The sequence below is a fragment of the Megalops cyprinoides genome, chromosome 3 (assembly GCF_013368585.1).
Source record: "Megalops cyprinoides isolate fMegCyp1 chromosome 3, fMegCyp1.pri, whole genome shotgun sequence".
Lineage (NCBI taxonomy): Eukaryota > Metazoa > Chordata > Actinopteri > Elopiformes > Megalopidae > Megalops > Megalops cyprinoides.
Window position 1 is genome coordinate 6048862 of NC_050585.1, and position 19051 is coordinate 6067912.

The window sequence follows — 19051 nt, forward strand, 5'->3', positions numbered from 1 at the left end:
CGAGCTCAAAGCTCCAGAGCTCTTTTATCGTGCTTGGGCAGAGCCTCCGGCCTCATGAATCCATATCAGAAGTGACAGCTAAATAAAAGCTGTTGGAGCGCTCTGCGGGCGCGTGACTGATGGGGAGCCGTCCTCCATCCATCCACAGGTGCGAGCGGCCGCGAGAGGGGCCTGAGCTTTCAGCGCTCCTCCCGCATGTGTGACACTGCTCTGCACAGCCGCTGTCCCTCCGGACCGGGCCAGGACAGGCACATCTGTGTGCCTCTCGCAGTGCTTCACGGAAAAGGCAAAACCGTCAGCCTTTTTCAGTGTGTGCGATTCAACCTTCAGCAGTCCCGCTCCTGTGCAGGTTAGTGAATTAATTACAGTACTCAATTAAGTGAGCCGAGTACCCAATTAATAAACTGAGTAGAAGTAGTATGAAAGAATATCATGTGTTTTAGCCTACAGCTGTACAGCCTGCTGTGTATAGCAACGAGGTGATACAGGTGGCTGGGGTTAAAAGAACACCCTTCAGTGGAGATCCCCATTTGTGGATTTCCCAGAGGGAGGGCCCAATCTAACGGAGTGTTGCTCAGCCTCAGACACTCACCCTCCGGCCGATACTGTGCGATGATGGTAACGGTCTGGCCCGCCCCTTTCAGCGCCGCGGCCGCTTGCTCGTGGGTGGCGCCTCGCAGGTCGATGCCGTTGACCTGTGGAGGAGCGGAGACACCAGGCTGTCAATGGCAAGACCTCTGTCAGCAGCAGTGTTACACACAACGCCATGGGGTAGGGGAGGAGAGGGGGGAGGAGAGGAGAGGGGAGGGGAGTGGGGAAGACCGGGAAGGAGAGAGAGGATGAGAATGGAGGGGGAGGGGAGGGGAGGGGAGTGGAGGGGTGGGGAAAGGAAGTGAGCTGGTAGAGGAGAAAGTCACGGGGTGGGAGGAAGAGGTAAAGAAAAGACAGGCGGAAAAGGGAGGGGAGTAAAGAGGAGAAGGGGAATGGAAAGGGGAGGACTGGTCAGAGCGGCTGGTGGCCTCTGGCCGCAGGGGATTCTGGGACTGCCTGAGACGACTCAGCTCCACTCTGCAGAGTGTCCAGAACAGAGCTGGGGGCTTGAGGGGGAGGGGGTGCTGTGAGCTCACAGGACCCTGAGATGACCAATCACAGCTGTGAAGGAAGTGGGGAGACTTAGCTAGCCCATCGCACAGGAATGGACAGCAATGTAGCATTCATTCGCTTTTGCATTCACAATTTACTCAATTTAGGGTTACCTTAACCATAGCACTTTCCTGTTTAGAACTGGAGATGAAAAGTGATCTGATCACCACACCTGCCATTTCCCTCTTCCCAACATTGTGCACTGTTGTTGCGAGCTATTCACTAATTAACTGAACTATTAATTATTAACTGAGCTATTGCTCAGGCATTAGTGATTTCTCACCCCAGCTGAAACTTGTGCACTGTGAACAGGAGGGGGAGACACAGTGCTCTTAACGGGGGGGGCCACAGAGCTGTAATTGTCAGAACCGACCAATCACAGGGAGAGATGCTAAGGGTGTTCCACCTGTGTGGCTACTGCTGTGGTCCGCAGTGCTTCGAGGTTCTCCGAATCTGAGTTCAGCATAACTTGGGTGCTCTCATGAGGCTGATTAACCAGTCTGAAATCGGGAACCATGACCACCACCCCTCCACCACCCCCACTCCCCTCAGACACGCTGCTTCTTATCAGAAATCAAATCAAGCTAGCGCTGTGGTGGCCACCCTGGCACTTCTAATCATTGGCTGCTTCCTGAAGTGGCATGCTTTGATTGCACCGAACAAGATTTGATTTCCGTAATTAATCGGCCTGGATAATCAAGAAGAAAAAGAAAGAAAGGCATGGAGGGAGACCTTTTCCAGAGAGGTTACAGAGACGCTGTTTGATGTACTGAATTAATCAAAGGGAGCCACAATACATTACATTCTTAATAAAAGTCACAGACAGGATGTGTTGAGGTTCTGTCTGTACTTCTCAAAATCTTCTCAAAGTTTTAAATAAAGATTTTAAAAGCTCTGCAGTCCTAACCAAGATATACAATCAAATAAAATGACATTCTTATTACTTTCTAGTCTAGTGAGCTGATCTGCTCACTAACATCGCAGCAAATGTTCCGGGTGTTTTGCACAATGATGTGTTAGTGCCCTCTGCTGGAACAAAGATGCCATTTATTTTTGTACTTTTAAAAATGTATTGTTATATTTACCCTAAAAGTGACACCCTTGTTGTCTAAATTCAGCGAGTCGCTCGGTATACATATTTTTATATGCACTGTTAGATGATTGGGCAAGGTAACACAACAAGGGCGCCATCTGGTGGATCAGTGACTCTGAAACACCCCATTTTCAGTAAAAAGGGAAATAAACACCATGCTTCCGTCTGTAGGTGGTGTTTTGCTGCTGGCGACTGTGGTCTGAGTCTTCCGGGGTATTCGCATCTGTTGGCCTGAAGCTCGGTCGGCATTTAACACAACAAGGCCACAGGAAAAAAGGGAGGGTACACTGTTGTCACCCTTCAGGTGACATCATACCACAGGCGTTTGGACAATGTTCTAATCCTTTTCACATGACTGCTGGATGGTTATGACTGCTGCTTGAGGGGAAACGACCTGGGGAAATCTGCGTGGCCAGCTGGCTCATCGTACGCCACCCCCCTGCTGACAGGCACAGGAACGAGTGCCCTATATGGGGCAACGGATACCCCTTGAAAGTTGCTTGTGACGACTGCGCTGTCATTTTACCTTTATCTTGCAGGTACGCTCCTAAACAAATGTCACATCAACACATATCAAGCACATGTGACCTACATACAGTAGAAGGGATTAGTCATAGTGACTCAATTAAAACAACTGCATGACAAATATCTAAAATCATTCATTCGTGTTCAAACACCCCTTTAAGACAAGCCTGAGGTTATTTTTAGGAGACAGCTGAAGTATTACACATGCTGTTTTTTATTATCAAGGTAAAAGTCACTTAACCACTGTATTCTATTAAATTACTGTCATTTTTCTGTCATCTAAAGCACAGTGCTCAGAGCTTCCGTTGAGTTCTTTCATGCAACAGTAAGAGACAGCAATGGTACTTAAAGTGATGCTTATTATGAGGAGAAAGCAATGTTATAGCAGAGAGTGGCAGAGAGGAACATTGGATTACTTACAGACAGGATCTGTGTGCATTAGGCGAGGGATAGCCGTTTACGATAAAGTTCCTGTGACAAAACCGTGGTATTGTGCTCACGGACAGGAGCTATATTTGCTGGTGAGTGCTAAAGGAGACCACCTGTGAGTATTGGAGAGGGACTGCATCCTACTCACAGACAAGTACTGTCTGTGTTGAATAGGGATGGCATTTCATTTAGAGTATATTTGTGCTGGAGGAAAATTGTTTCACTCACAGACATGATCTGTGTGCTACAAGGGGACAGACTTGTACTCACAGACATGATCTGTGTGTTGGAGGGGGACGGATTTGTACACACAGGCAAGCTGAGAGCGTGGGAGGTGTAGTGCACTGTTGTCATAGACGGGATCTCTGTGAGTATTGGAGAGGGTGACTTTTTACTCACAGACAGGGTCTGTGTATGTCAGAGGGGGATGGCACTGTACTCAGACAGGATGTATCTGTGGGAGGTTCTGTGGTTTTGCGTGTGTGTGTGCATGTGTGTGTGTTAGAGCGGGTTTACTCACTCAGACAGGCTCTGGGTGTGTGGGAGGATTCTGACTCACAGACAGGCTGTGTGTGTCAGAGGGGGTAGACGTTTACTCACAGACAGGCTGTGTTTGTGTGTGTCTGTGTGTGTGTGTGTGCGCGCGCGTGTGTCTGTGTGTGATGGCATTTTACTCACAGACAGTATCTGGTCTCCTCTCCGCAGTTCCCCGCTGAGGTCCGCCGGTCCTCCCGCCAGGATGAAGGAAACGAAGATGCCCTCGCCGTCCTCACCGCCCACGATGTTGAAGCCCAGGCCCGTGGAGCCCTTGTGCAGCACGATCTTGCGGGGCTCCCTGTAACGAGCGGTCAGACGTGACACATGTTCAAAGGAGCCTGCTGGCCCCAACTTCTCACTCAGACGCACACAGCCTACCGATGACAGATGCCCAACAGGGGACTGCCCTACTTAAACAGTGCATGTCCCACTTCCAACTCGTTTCCTTTAGACGAGGGGTTTGCGCCTGATGACGGGAGCCTCACAGTGTCAACACACAGCGATGCACAGACAAGCAGCCAGAGGAGAGTCCCCAAATAACTGCATTTCAGCAGGAACCCAAATAGCTCTGTATGAAACGCTGACTGAGACTGTTAAATCAGGCCATACTGATTGACGGTATTTAATAACTTTCTTCAGATAATAAAACAACTTTCAACATATTTATGATTACATGGCGTCACTAGAATTGATGTCATCTATCAGACAGAAACTGAATTAAAATTAAGAGCAGGGAAATGAGATAAAACTCCAATGTACCAGGCCAGTCTACAACATGATTTGAATGCTGCCTGAACTATCTGAGGTTCTGCCACAGACAGCATCAGTCACCATGCGACATTTTCTGAAAGACACCTCCTCTGACCCAGTTGCGGAAATGTAGCGCTCCATCAGTTCCCCGCCGGGTCACTGCAAATGGGCCAGCGTGTCCGTTCTAGTCCAAACCTGTCAAGCACCATCTCTTCTGTGAGCTTGGATGGACGCCTAGCTGAAATGCCACCTCCGGCCTCCAGGTGGAGCAAACAGAAATACCCCATTGCTCATGCGGTCTGTGAGTTTGCACATTAATGGCCACAGCCCTCTGTGCTCTGCCACACCCGGGTGTCATTTTCCCACATGTCATTTTACCAAGGGTGTGATTTTACCTAGAATACTTAAAGCTGAAGTTAACCGTTACTAACAAAAATGAAGCTGAATATCATCAAATATAGCATCTAATTTAAACAAGTTCCAAAGTATAATATTATGAATATAATAACTGGAGAGAAAAAAGTAGCATAGAATAGAATGCACTAGGAAACATAAAATGGACATGTGAAATACTGTTACAGTTACTGCAACCAGCAGGTTTCCATGCGATGATAAACTGACCAATGACTTACTGAACATGCATGTGAACTAAATCAGACAATGAAACTGCAATGAATCATGCTGATCAGTGCTGTGATTAGAGGGCAGGCTAATCTCTTGATTTACGCACTGCCGATATTAAAAAAGGTTGTGTTCACTAAAACCCACCACTAGGTGGCAGCACGACAGCAATAAAAAAACGTTTATCAACATAGATAGAGCATAAACCATCCACAGAACACTTATTATACTACACTGGATGTCTGTTTGCAAATTTTCGGCAATTTCTCATTCAGCTGTGAACTCTCAGTTGGTTTCACATTCACATTCACGCTGAATTTGGCCGATTCCCACTTTTCGGCAGATATCCCAAACTGCCGCAATACAGAAATGTCAACAAAACAAATCATCTCTAGTCTCCCTGCATAAACAGGGTAGAATTTCACCAGCAAGTTCTGTGTGAATAGACCCCAATTTGTAGGGTAAAGGCAATCACTGTCCTTTGCAACAGCAAAATAAACACCAGGATGCCCTGATAACTGAACTAACAACACATATTCCAACAACAGTGAACGTTTCCATTATCATCACACAATGTACTAAATCAGATGCATATCTGAGGTGCACACCTGATGTGACCACTCAGCTAGACATGCCCTTTTAACCCAAGACACACGTGTGCCGTTGCCATGTTACCTGTACAGAGCATCTAAACGTGCAATCAGCACGTTCCACTCACACTGAGTGAGTCATTGCAACAGTAAAAGCATGTCACTTTTCAGGCGTTCACTGCACACCGGTACAGAAGGCCTCTCTGTGCCTACTGCCTGCCAGCTCAGAAAGGGGGTTTTAAGGTGCGAGGCCTCTTCCAGCACTTTCAGGCCCACAGCGCTCCAAACAGTCAAAGTGGACGTTTCTGCAGTATGTGAGCGCTTGCTCTGGAGTCAGGGGGCACGTGCTGGCTGAATAAGTGATGCCCCTGTGAAGAGCGGAGTAAAGTGGCGATGAGGAGCTGGACAAAGGACGCGGAGTGGATGTCTCCTGGATATTCAGGACCCACGATGCCCTGTCTTTGAGGCAACCTTTCGCCACATGGAGAGATGCTTAAAAACTCGCATATCTTCTGAAAGTTTCTGGTAGATACGCAGGCCAGGGGAACCTTCTCAGAATGACGACCATTGGCTCACCCTATGGTAACTGTTTCTATCTTCAGGTATCAGCAAAAGGTCCGAGACACCAGAGGCAATTTGTAAAGCGTAAAAAAAGTGTAAATCATGGAATGTGTTTGGTTGGATGCACCCTGGTAAGACATTTTCATTGTGTTTTTTTTTTTTTCATTCCCTAAGAAGAAAGAAGGGAGGCCTTCTGGAGTACAGTGGGATCACTCGGGGCCCCCCCCGCCCGCCTCAGGAGCTTCAATGACAAAGCAATGTGACTCCTTTCAAAGTAATATGCTGTGCATAATGAGTGTGATCAAAAATTGAGAGGGATTAATATTCCATTTTGCTCAAATACACTCGCTCCTGCCCTTTCATGCCCAATGTTTGACCTTTAAAAATCTCTCCAGTCAGAGCCGTCATCTTCACATGACCTTTTGAGGCCGCGGAGAACTACTTAATATTTCCAGCATGTTGTCAGATATATAACTTATTAATGTCGTCTGCTCAAGGATACAGGTAGTGTCCCTGAGTCCCAATTTAGCAGCCCCCGCTGCTGGCTCGTCATTACAGTTGACCAACTAGCTGTACAACTCTGAACTGCATAAATTGCAGAGGCAATTTTCTGTTAACATACCTACACCCATATTTTTTATGATTTTTTTTCTCTGAAAAATGATCATCTTGCCGCTCTGTGTGTGAAACGCAGAACCCCTGCAGGAAGGAAGACAGACCAATGGGGGTGAGAGGGAGGGGGGTCCCGCCACTCGTCCGGCTGGTGGCCTTTTATCTCAGAGTGCACGGGTGCTAGTGGGAGGGGTTTCAGTATGCAAGTGTAGCCTCATTTCATCCCGCTGCTGCAGTTCACTGGGCTCTGAAATGCTGTTGCCAGGCTGGGCAGAGGGCTGCCATTTTTGGCATAGAGAGGAGAGGATCTTCCAGACTTGTTCCGCATGCCTTTCGCTGACCCTGGTTATTAATCCGGTCTGGTGCTGTCCCGCCCATTAAAGTCACACTAAAGCCACACTTCTGAAGCCACACAACTGCCAAACAGCGTCGGAGTGACAGGTTGATGTGTCAGTCAGAAGCCTATCTTGGCCTTCGCCTGTTTCCAAATGCTGTTTGATACACCGAAGCGGACTTCACCGAAGGGGGCAATCGCCGCCCCCCTCCTGCGGGCAGCCCTCCTGCTAGCCTCTGTGTGGCCTTTTGCGCCACGGCAACCGCCTGCCAGCTTGGATCGGCGTGGGCCGCGAGAGGCTCCGCTGTAATAAGGCCGCCGGGATGAGTGGCCGCTGGTACAAGGGAGAGGAAACGCACGCTGACGGCCTCACGCTTGGAGAGCAGCACACACTGCTTTTCAGCTTTCAGGTAAAACGCACAGCAGGGGGTATCCACAGACACGTGGCACTGTGCGACTAAACATAAAGATACATTCAACACAATTCACAACACCCCGGCAGATAGATTTCAATATTCACAAATACAGCACGGTTACCCTTTGTAGGGGCGGAATCCCACTGGCATGAAAAGAACAGCAGCCCTCAGGCTGTGAAATGTAGAAATATAGTCCTGTATAAATGCTGTCCATGTAATACGGGCAGATGGAAGCAGTTAGTAGGGTACATTTAAGTTAATGTCAGTGATGGCCAGCCTGGTCCTTGGGACCCACCCTATGCTGTGTGTCTGTTTTACCTGCAGCTCAGCTCTCTGGTAATAAGATTTGACTGACCTATTAGCTGAGCACCAATTTTCTTCTGGCTTTTGTGCATTTATTCATAGTCACTTGTGCCATGAATTCTTAGTGACTACAGTATTGTGTCTCAGGTGTGTTAGTACAAAGTGAAGCTGTTCAGTCGACAGTTAATTCTCTTTTGATAAATAAAGTGAACACGGTGCACTTGTTCTTTAATAATTTGTTCAAGTGGCACAAACGAACAGAAATTAAAGATACATTTTCATTTGTGTCTTTTTCTTAGAACACATTTCCAGAAACCCATGTCTGTGACAATGAACACTCAACTGGCTAAGTGACGTTGGCACTAGAGCAGTATACAGTTAACAGCTCCATAAAGTCCCTCAAGCCATAGTCCAGGTTGGAAATACACTCATCTATGTCACCTGCTATGCTGAAGGTTCAGGGAGGATAACTTTGGCATCAGGTTCAAATACAGAGATGGACATACGGGTCCTTAATTAAAAAATTAATACCCTTGGTGACTGACTCTGAACTTTGTGACCTGAAAACCAAAAGGGTAATGGGGACAAGGTAAACCCGAAAATAAAAAAAAAACTTAGTGTGGCATAAAATGGTTATTAACGTATGTAAATGACACAACTTGAGACATTGAGGGAAGATACTGAAACAAACAGGATGGTGGGGAAGGTTACAACAAACCAAGCAACAGAAAAGTCAAAGGTAAATTGGTCTTTTGAGATATTATTCCTCAGTTTAGGTGGGTGGAGGTTATGGAGAGAGCTTTTATACATGCTACGTACGTGTAAACAGCAGCTCTGAAAGCCCTTTTTCCGATGAGGGGCTCTTGAGACTCCGGGGTATTAAGAGGCACTGCAGAGTGGGCTCACTAGCGCGCTCTCATCCCCGTGTCTGGCAAACGCGTTTCGGTGGAGATAAAGCGGAGTGTGACCTATATAACCCGGCCCCGGGGAGAGTGGGCGAGCGGGAGAGCGGGAGGCCGAGGCAGAGCGGGAGGCCGAGGCAGAGCAGGAGGCCGCCAGAGCCGCTTGCTTCATCGCCACCGCGGTTCACTGGGTCGTGCAGGCGCACGGGCTGGGGGGAGTGCCAAGGGGGGTCCAGTGTTGGGGCCACGCACTCACTCCACGGCAGCTGAGCCAGTCTGCAGGGGGCGCGGAAGACCGCTCTTACCAGAACCTCACGGGAGAGCGGGGACGTCGACGTTCGCTCGGCCTGTACCTTTTCCCGGGGAGATGCATTCTGATCAGGGTAGATCTCTGTGACCTGACCATGACCGTCACCAGCTCCCATTCCGGCGGCTCTTAGGGCCTGTTTTTCCCTGGACAGAGCTGGCGTGTGACAAGCTCACCCCCTTAAAGCGAGGGGGGCAAAGGCAACAAAGTGTTAACAAACACAAGCTGGAAGTTTCTGAGCTGTGGCCTGCACTTTGAAAGCATGAAAAGGGCCACTGACGATGAGGACGGCTTTCTGGACACCGCATGCGGCGGTCGCCCCCAGATGCTCATATGGCTTGTGAAGGCGCTTCATTGGATTCCGCCCAAACCCCCTCTGAGTGAATCACCGACCGCTGGGGGGATCGATATCCAACGGCTGCGAGTTTTCATTAAGCAAACGCGGAGGAAAAAAGAACAGGCGGCCGCCCTTAAAGGGATCTGTACAGGGGAGCGTCGATACACAGCTTGCACCACACAGAGCGTCTGAGAAAGAGCCGCTCCGCTGAAAAGCCACTGTCCTTTCCACTGCGCCCGTGTCGATATGTTCATTTTCAGATCACCGCTCATTAGACGCTGGAGAGGGACACAGGTCGCGGTCCAGGGGACGGCCAAAATAGATTCCTTTCTTTAAGCTTGGCCTCTCCCAGACAATGGTCGTTGAAGGACCAGTGCTTTTTCGTGGATGAACGACATTTTGGCTCCATGGCACTTTAACGCAGAACCACTGTCAGTGCAAAACTGCACTGCACTGCAAAACTGTCCCAAAGGCCTTCAGAGGGCAGCCTTTTGTCCCTCTCTTGTTACACTGCATTCATTTAGCAGACGCTCTTAGCCAGAGTGGCTTTGGCTTCCAGCACAAAAGAACTAAAGTGTATCCGTTCAAGTTTGACGGCATTATAACACCCTAACATGAGTTCACAACTGTATTCTGTCAATTAGTGAAGCAGAGGCAATAACCAATGAGGTCACAGAGACCTCTGCATCTGGATGGGCACATCCAGCTCTTACAGTCAGCATTCAAGTGGTCCTAACCATAAGAACAGTATGCCTTTTACACTAAAAGGTGAAAGAGGTGACCTTTAGACTGCGTTACTGTTCAGCTTTGGAAGAGAGGGGTTAAAGAGACAGGCTGATTGCATCTTGGTTCAGTGGAGCAGACCGTTCACAAAAGCAAAGCCCTCTAAACTTTAATTGGATTATAAAACTGAAAGTGCCACTGCTCTGACTTCAAGGCGCCAGGGGAATACAAAGAGCGAGAGGACTGGCTTCCAATCGCACTCCCTCACACTGTACGCACAGCGCTCTCAATAGAAGTTCTGCAAACAGAGCGCAGCTTCAGACATTCTCTCAGGGCTAATTAACCAATTGTTCTTTTCTTCCGACAAATAAGTCAATTAATTACTACTCTGCATTCGGTAGCTTGTTTTTAGACAAAGGGATTACGTTTTAAACTGTACGCTGGAGGACTGTAAAGGGACACAGGAGAGAAATTCAGCGATGGTAAAATCAAAACGAAGATTGTCATAAAAGGACGAATGGAATTAATATCCCTTTCTCCACTTCAGAGAAAAATTCTCAAGATGAATATTAAATATGCATTTTCAATAAAATATGATTCAAACATGGGCTGAAAAATCAGTAACGACATGCAAGTTAAAAATCCTTCTTATTTAACTGAATGCATCTCAAATTAACATGTCGAGATGCTTGCGCAAGATGTGTGTTTATTCAAAAAAATTTGGCAGGTTTTAACAGGACAAAATTGACAAGCACTTAGCGCCTTATTTACGCAGCACATGCACTATTAAGGGAGTGAAATATTCATAAGCAGAAAAGTAACGCGGAACTGCGTGGCGTTTGTTTGTCTGAAATGAACGCGGATCGCCCACGTCCTAATTTGCTGTGGCTCCCGCATGTGAGCGCAGATGACGTGCGCCTGGTGAGAAGCTCTGATGAGTCCTGTCAGGCGCCCTCGTGCAGGGAGAGCGCTGCTAACGAGTGCCCACACGGAGCGCCTCTCCAGCGGGGAGTGGGCTCCCGCTGCCCACAGCCGACACGTCCGCCGAGGCGCTCCTTCGAGCAGAAGGCCGGAGTCTGAGCTCCGGCATCCAGACCTGTGCACGGTGTTATCTACTGCCCAATCTCAGAACACAAAGATGAACGTTCTGTATACGCCGTGTATGTATGTGAGATTAATGCAATGTAGACCCGTTACATTACTATCATCTAGCAGATACTCTTATCCGGACAGACTTAAAATAGGGTACAGTTTTTACATGTTGTCCATTTATACAGCTGGATATTTACTGAGGCAATTCTGGGTTAAGTACCTTGCCCAAGGGTGCAGCAGTGCCCCAGATGGGAACTGAACCAGCAACCTCATGGTTACAAGCCCTGGCCCTTACCACTATGCTACAATGCTGAACACAAGCTCAGACTCAACCTCATTCAAAATCATACAAAGTGGGAGAAAAAAACACAAAAGAAAGAAGCAAACAAAAAAAATTGCTGGTATGACAGGCAAGCCTGGTACAAACTTTATGGAGAAATATGCAGCGCACTGTAGATCTGACGAACGCTCCATGCGCATCTATATATTCTATGACAAACATCCACGATCACACGCCTGTGCACCTCCATCTGCGCGTGTTCATTGTAACGACAAAGATGGCAGTGATGCAAGCCTGTTTCACGCACCGATTCTCTGCGGACTGCAGAACGCTCTCGTTTCCTGCGGAAACACGGCCAGACACAGAGCAGCGATGAACGCCGCAAACCGCGCGCTAACTGGCAGAGGCAGGGCAGAGACGTCTCACAGTAGGGTAGGGCGGAGCGCTGCGCTGGCGAGCAGTGTGTCAGGTGACTGGTCAGGTGACTGATCACGGGGGCCCTTCCTTCCCCTGGGGGGCATCGCGGGAGGGGCCCGGGAACAGGCTCGGTTTAAAAACGGCTCCGGATAGGAGCCGTTTCCTCATGCTTTATTCATGTGCAGAAATAACACTCCCGATGCTACTGATTGTATGCAGAGATATTTGCCTCATCAATAAATCATTCACAAAACCAAGGGGATAAACAATCCCGGCTCAAATGGGGTGAAGTGCCACTTCTCGCCATACTCCAAAATGGGGATTACATGCAAACAAACAAGATACTGCTGATAAATTATCACTATATATATATATGTTTATTTTTTTACCTATCTGGACACTGTCGGTTCCCTTACAGTATCTGCGCCCTTGGTTATCTGATACTCCTGCTTAAATGTAAATTGTTTATATTCCCATGGCAGCCAATTAACAAATTGTGAAAAGAGCACCAAAAGTAATTGAGCCCGTCGCAGAAACAGGGAAAGCTTCCGGAAGCTTCCACTAAAAATGAGATCTGAGCTTAGGGAGAGCTTGCCAGCTGTGTCACTGAGCCAAAAAAGCTCCCGTCTTTTACACAAAGCTTGTCCCTATAACCAATAACGCCGTCAAAGGACAAACACATAAAAAAACACAACAAATGCTGGAGGCCATTTCTGTGTTTCATTTGTTAATAACAACCTTGAGAATTATCTGTATTAAAAAGAAGAAAGCAAAGGCACTCATTTCGAGTACAGTGATCTATCACAAAGGCAATCAAGGCCTAGAATTTTCCATCTGAGCTCAAACTCCTGTGGAGCTATGTGACAAAGCAAAAACAACCAAATCGATTCACACGGGACAAGAACACACATGCCGAGCAGATGGCTTGCAGGCAGATGATGTCACACCTCCCACCCCACCCAAACCCCCTCATCGTTACCGTGTTTTATTATGACCCTTTACAAGAGATTAAATATATAAATCACTCATAATCTGTATGGAAATAACCCATGCATTCTTACAGTTGTGCTACAGTTGCAGTGGCCTGAGGGGCGGTGCTTAAGGTAACAGCAACTACAGGTGCGTGCAGGATATCGGAGTGAGCAGCCCCAGCAGGAGGTGGGGGCGGAACCACATGCAGACATGCAGGGATGCGTGGAGGACGACGTGGCATGCGGGCGGACGGACGGACGGACAGACATGGGGGGGGGGGGGTCTGTACCTGGTGATCTCCGTGTCGGGGAGCAGGCCTACGTGATAGTGAGGGAAGGGTACGGAGTGGAGGAGGCTTTTGTCGCACTCCAGGGGGGAGTAGTGTCGGGGGGAAGGTGCGCGGTCACACAGTTTGTTCACAGTGCTGTAAACTGGCTCTGGAGGCCTGGCAGCAGAGAGGAGAGCAGAGAGAGAGAGGCAGTTAGTGGAGGATGGAGCAGAGAAGCACGGCTGCCGGGGACTGGGGGGGAGGGGGGGGGGGGGGACACGTGAGTCGGGGACGGGGCCACTTTCACAGGCAGCTTAGACGCACGCTCACAAAACGCCCGTTACAGTTAAAGCCACACAAGGTTGTGATGCTTGGTCTTGGATTTGTCAGGTGATTGCAAAATTTTCTTTGCTTTGAGGGGGGAAACTTCTAAAATCGAAAATTCGAAAATTCTATTCAAAAACGGGGCTGGGATTCTTCCAGGATCTCAGATTTTATCGAGAATTGGAAATATAAAAAAGGAGGTTAAGGACGTACTTGTGGTCTTACCTTGGTTTGCACTGCTGTTAAGAGGAACGGCAGCAATGCTGCTTTACACAGCAGGTTCTACAGATTGCTTTTTGTGAGCATGCTCATTTGCTCTTCTGACAAATCAAAACAATGGCCTTGCAGCTCCTGCTGCCTGCCCACTTCACTGGACGGACCCAATACTCTCAGAAGCTCTGGTTATGTGGGCAGCGGAGCACATCACTTAGGTTCTGCGTCTATTAACTCATTCCACTTCTGTGAATTCCAGCTCTTATCTGCAAGGCCTGAGGAATTATGGGAATTTTTTCCCCTCTGCGCCGAATCATCTTGGAGCTGCTTCCCACATCCCTCCACCACTGGTAGCCATGTTATGCAAGAAAGTGAGGGTCTTTACACCTCGTTAGACACTGCCATGCACACATACTGTAAGGAACTGTGTGAGTCAATGTTATTTTTGTCAGTGTGAAATGAGATTTTTTTTCGGTTACAGTGAACGGCAAACTCTTGGAATGCATGCGAGTGTGTGAGACAGAAGAGCAGGTGATGTGTTGGAGGCAATGCGCTTCTTAGCCAGTGACTGCCCTAAGCCTCATCTGAGGCCCCGCCCAGGGGGCCAGTGAGCTTAGGCACAATAGAGACACTGCTAACCAGGGGCCTCACCTCAACTGGAAGTGCTGGGAATCAAACCTGTGACTCTCCCCGTCATCTAATGAGGCATTTCTAATCAGAGAGAAACAATCTGTAAATACAACATGACACCGCCAGCCGCTTCAAGAGTCAACATCACAGGGATCTGGACAGATACTGTTTTCATTTCAGATACACACACTATGTACGTATTTTTTTAAATGAGGCGTTAAATAAATACAGCAGAGATACACAGAAAAAAACATACATTTTTTTTACTGGTGAATGTCGGACGAGACACACTGACACAAACTGAACGACTCCAGACGATCGACAGAAGACCAAGTGAACGTTACATTTTACACCAGAGGGGAACAGCTGAGACACAACACATCTCGAAGACTCAGATCGACCCCATAAGCCACGCAGTAATCAATCAATCGATGCCTCAACCAACATGCCAGTGCACCAATCGCTGAGGGATAAGCAGTAATCCCGCACAGCAGGAGAGCTCTGGCCTGAAACTGGGACCTTTAAATCGCAGGCTTATGGCCGGGGTATGGCTGTTTAAACTGAGGAACGGTTCTGATGCTCCAGCTCTTCAGAGCGCGGTGTATTCTGCCCCTGCTGCACTGGGGGAGACAGCCATTCTCCCGCGCCACCGTTATCTGGCGGGCCGCTGGCTGCGTTAGCCGCACCTCTGCTCCTGCGGATTAAGCCAGCGCGGTGGTGCTAAGCTGCTGCTCGGTGCCCCACTTTCCCCCCAATCATTGCGAGGACATGGCTCGCGGTGGCTGTCCGTCCCTGAGCGAGCTTCATTCGAAACCCCCCCCCTTTATTTACACTCAGAAAGAGCGTGCGAACAGCATGCCGTGTCCCCCCCCCCCCCCCCCCCCCCATCTCCCCAACTCCCTCGCTTGCTCGCTTCTAGGTCACGCTAAAACACGGGAGCTGGAAGTGGAAGTAAGCCAGAAGAGGAGCCTTCTGAAACATTCTCCACAAAGAAAACCCACCATTACTGCTGAGAAACACTGGAGCTACTACTGAGGAATATCATATCAATGCTCTATCACCACTGCACATGTACACCATGCAGCACATATGCACCCTGCACCTCTGCCTGTGATTATACACTTTCAAATATTCTACAATTCACATTTGTAGAGTTGAGTGAACACTATTTGAACACATTTGGCGCTCTAAGCCTGCAGGTTAGTACCTAACCAGTATTTACACAGCTATGCTGATCCATTCATTCATGTTGGTTTCAGTTTCCTCCGTGATCCTCCGAAAGGCTGCAGCAGAGCTGCAGTGGTCACGCGTCAGCCTTGCGTCGCGTTGGTCCCCCGCAGGCCTCTGGTTTAATAAAATTTCCGTGGCGTGTCACAGTGTATAAGCAAAGCGAGCGTGCCGCACAGGGACATGGGCAACGTCACGCCTCCTGCAGGGCCGCTCCCTGACTTCATCACCAAAGAAACAAAAGCATTGTCTATCGTCAAAAAAACCCGCGAAACTATCCAAGGCCATACTTCAACAGCGGAGGTGGTTCTGTTTCTCAGGGCATGAGATGTGACCACATTCACACGGTCATTACATCACATCACTGTCATTTAGCAGATGCTCTTATCTAAAGCGACTCACATACAGTTTTATCTATTTATACAGCTGGACATATTTACTGAGGCAATTGGTCCCTTGCCCAAAGGTACAACAGCAATGCCCCAGCAGCAAACTGAACCAGCAACCTTACGGTTACAAGCCTCACTCCTTAACACTACACCACACTGCTGCCTTGGCCATCTTACATCTGCCCCTACGAGACATCTCTGTGCTGTTACGTGAGCAGCTGCATGGCTGTGTACAAGGACATGCTGCTAAAGAAGCAAGGAGCCCATGGTGCAAGCACATGAAAAGTTAAAGCTTCAGATCTATGTTTGGACCTGGCCTAGATTCAGTGCAGGTCCAGAGATGTGAAATAGCATGAAACAACGACCAATATAGCTTAAATCAGTAAACCGGAACAGATTGCTATCACCACTGTGATAGGACAGGCTGAAGCCAGACCTTAAGCTGAATTAACAAAATAAATCTCTTCTACAATCGAGGAAAAAAAAGCCCCCTTCATTAAAGGCATCTGCAGCAGCTTTCCTCAGAGTAAATCCTTTTTATTTCTATACTAAAAACACGCTTTAAAATGCCAGAAGCCTGGGCTTGATCGACAGCCGGCTGGGCTCAGGAGTAATTGACCTATCGGCTGACTGCGGCACCGCCCAACGGAGCGCGCTCCAATTACAGCGCTGAATGATTCACGGGAGGCTGGAGAGGAGGCAGCCGGAGCGGATCTGGAAACCAACGCCGCCTCGTTCTGAGTCTCACGCGGTGCCATTCTGCTCCTGACTCAGAACCTCCCTGGTGCCGGTCCTAGCCCAGGTGCTTTAATGGGCTTTCCGGAAGGGAAATACGGTATGACGTACTCCCTGAATGCTTTCTTATGACTCCTGTGAAAGTGATGGACCTTTTGGCGCAAAGCATCCATTTGGTGGTTGCAAATTAGGTTATTTCACAAAAAAATACAAGCCACTGCTTCTCTACTCCAGATGAAATAAGAGTCATGTTCGACTAAGTCGCAGAACAGTGAAAAAAGTTTGATTTCCAGGCAGACAAAATTATGCCTTTTTCTTCATCCAAGACGGTGCACTGCATCCCTGACTTAATTCAAAAGATTTGTCCCTACGAAGAGTGGCAACTGAGTCCAATAAACCTCTTAGGGAGAGAGAATGGAGATTGCTAATCCTCCACTTAGAGCTTAAAACCAAGAGGTCACAGCATGATCTCTGAGTTTCACCGTAGTTCATTCCGAACGTGCGGCTCATACTTGGGAAAGTATAGACTCGCTGATAAGATGGAGCAAGTTGGGGACAGAGTATTCTCCAGCTTCGCTGCTGCTGCACTTAAAGGATTAAAAGGCACGCATGCGACAGTGAACTAGAACTCCGATACCCTGACGTTAAATATTTGGGTTTTATGAGGCCGCCTTCCCCTCTCGGTACGGAGGTGCAAATGAGGCTGACGGCGCGAGCTGGAGCGAGGGCAGATGGATGGGGGGGGGGGGGGGTGATGAGTCAATCTCAAACACAGCTGGAGCTGTACTCCTGTCACTGTGGGGGGGGGGGGGGGGGACTGTTCTCCTTTCTCCCGGGTCCGCCCAGCCTCGGCGGCGAGCTCCTCCCTCCGCTTTCCTGCAAAGCGTCGGCTCGTTCACGCCCTCCCTGTTTTGCCAGTGCGTTCTCCTTTGATTAGGCCGGTGGTTCGTGCCGTCGCTCCCGACGACGCTGCTTTGAAGTCCCCTCCCGAGACGCTACCCCCCCCCCCCCCCCCCCCCGCCCGCTGAGCCGTGCGTGCCGCGGAGCCGTCCGACACCGCACCCTGGCCTCGGAGGACGAGCTTCTGATCTGTCGCGTGTGCGTATTTATTCAGAAAGGGGCTCTGACAAATCACGGTGCTCGATGACTCATACTTGGTCTCTTCTCTCTGCTGTTCTATTTACTGCCTAGTGCACAAACAAGCATTACACATGTGTGCCATGCCTTTTAGGAAAAAGGAGCATGCTCCTACTCTGTCCTACAACCAAGTCGGCATGAAAACACTTCTCTCATCTCACCCAGGTACTGTGTCAGGAGACCATGGGCGTCCTTTTAGTCAAATGGCACTTAAAATGGTGCATATTCTTTTCGGTTTTGCTAGGGCGGAAAATGAAAAGAGACAAGAGGATCCCGGTGAGATGACTTAGCGGCTCCTGCGCCCGTTAATGAGGGTCGGTCAGGCCCGGAGAGCCCTGCTGACGTCCAGGTTTTCATGTCGAGGGGCCCCACTCAGCGAAGTAAACCGCCACGCAGAAAACGCGAGCCCTATCCAACAGCAAATGAATAAATAAATACGGCCTTAATCACCATCTGTTCCAGCCAATGATATAAAAAGGCTATGGAATTCAGGAAACCTACCGGGAAACTTACAGTGCGCATATAGGACCAGATATGTTACATGAATTGGCTTGTGAGTGCAAGCTTCACAACATTTCATATTTCAGACAGCATTTCATTGAACAAAAAAAAAAATCATCTGCAAGTCAGTCGAACATCCAATCCGTTTGACCCAACCTGCTGATGCTAAATTAGCTCCCTTTACAACTGCAGATCTGAGGGCTGGCCATGGGGCCCCCAAAGCTGTTGCATCTATTTCTGCATGCCCTGCCGATCCTAATGAGCTTATGGTCCAGATCAACAGGGGTGGGGTGGGGGAGAGATAGGACACAGGACCACACGGAAACGCACAACGACAAACGGGGGATGGGGGGACGCTCGCCGGGGACAGGAATTTTTTGGATGAGGACGCCAGAGGCCATTGCCACCTCAGCGGGATGGCTTCCCAATATGCCATCGGACGTTTTGATGGGACACAGAGTCTGACCTGCGGGCACTGTCTGTTCGGGCAGAAAAGGCAATTACCGTAAGAAAGAGAAACCATCCAACCTGTTAACGTCCTCCTCCCCGAGCAAGTGTTTTGGGATGGGGGAGTACCTTCCCGGGGAGATGGGAGGAATACTGGACTTGTACTCCAGGGTGTCGTTGTTGCCAGGGGGAGAGATATGATTTTCCATGGCTGGGGAGAAGGCTGTGGAGTAAAG

General features: G+C 48.9%; 1 protein-coding gene across 6 annotated transcripts in view; it reads right to left on the minus strand.

Moving 5' to 3' along the window:
• Positions 1 to 19051, minus strand: part of dlg2 (discs, large homolog 2 (Drosophila)) — a 220566-nt gene that overhangs the window by 40851 nt on the left and 160664 nt on the right. For 4 of the 6 annotated variants that reach the window (XM_036522962.1, XM_036522961.1, XM_036522963.1 and 1 more), the window contains exons 10-14: positions 18873 to 19038; positions 14401 to 14460; positions 13234 to 13389; positions 3869 to 4025; positions 593 to 695 (exon numbers count right to left, since the gene is read on the minus strand). In XM_036522962.1, the coding sequence (XP_036378855.1) occupies positions 593 to 695; positions 3869 to 4025; positions 13234 to 13389; positions 14401 to 14460; positions 18873 to 19038 (642 nt within the window). The remainder of the gene's footprint in view (positions 1 to 592; positions 696 to 3868; positions 4026 to 13233; positions 13390 to 14400; positions 14461 to 18872; positions 19039 to 19051) is intronic. The other 2 variants (XM_036522959.1, XM_036522964.1) reach the window with 1 other exon arrangement.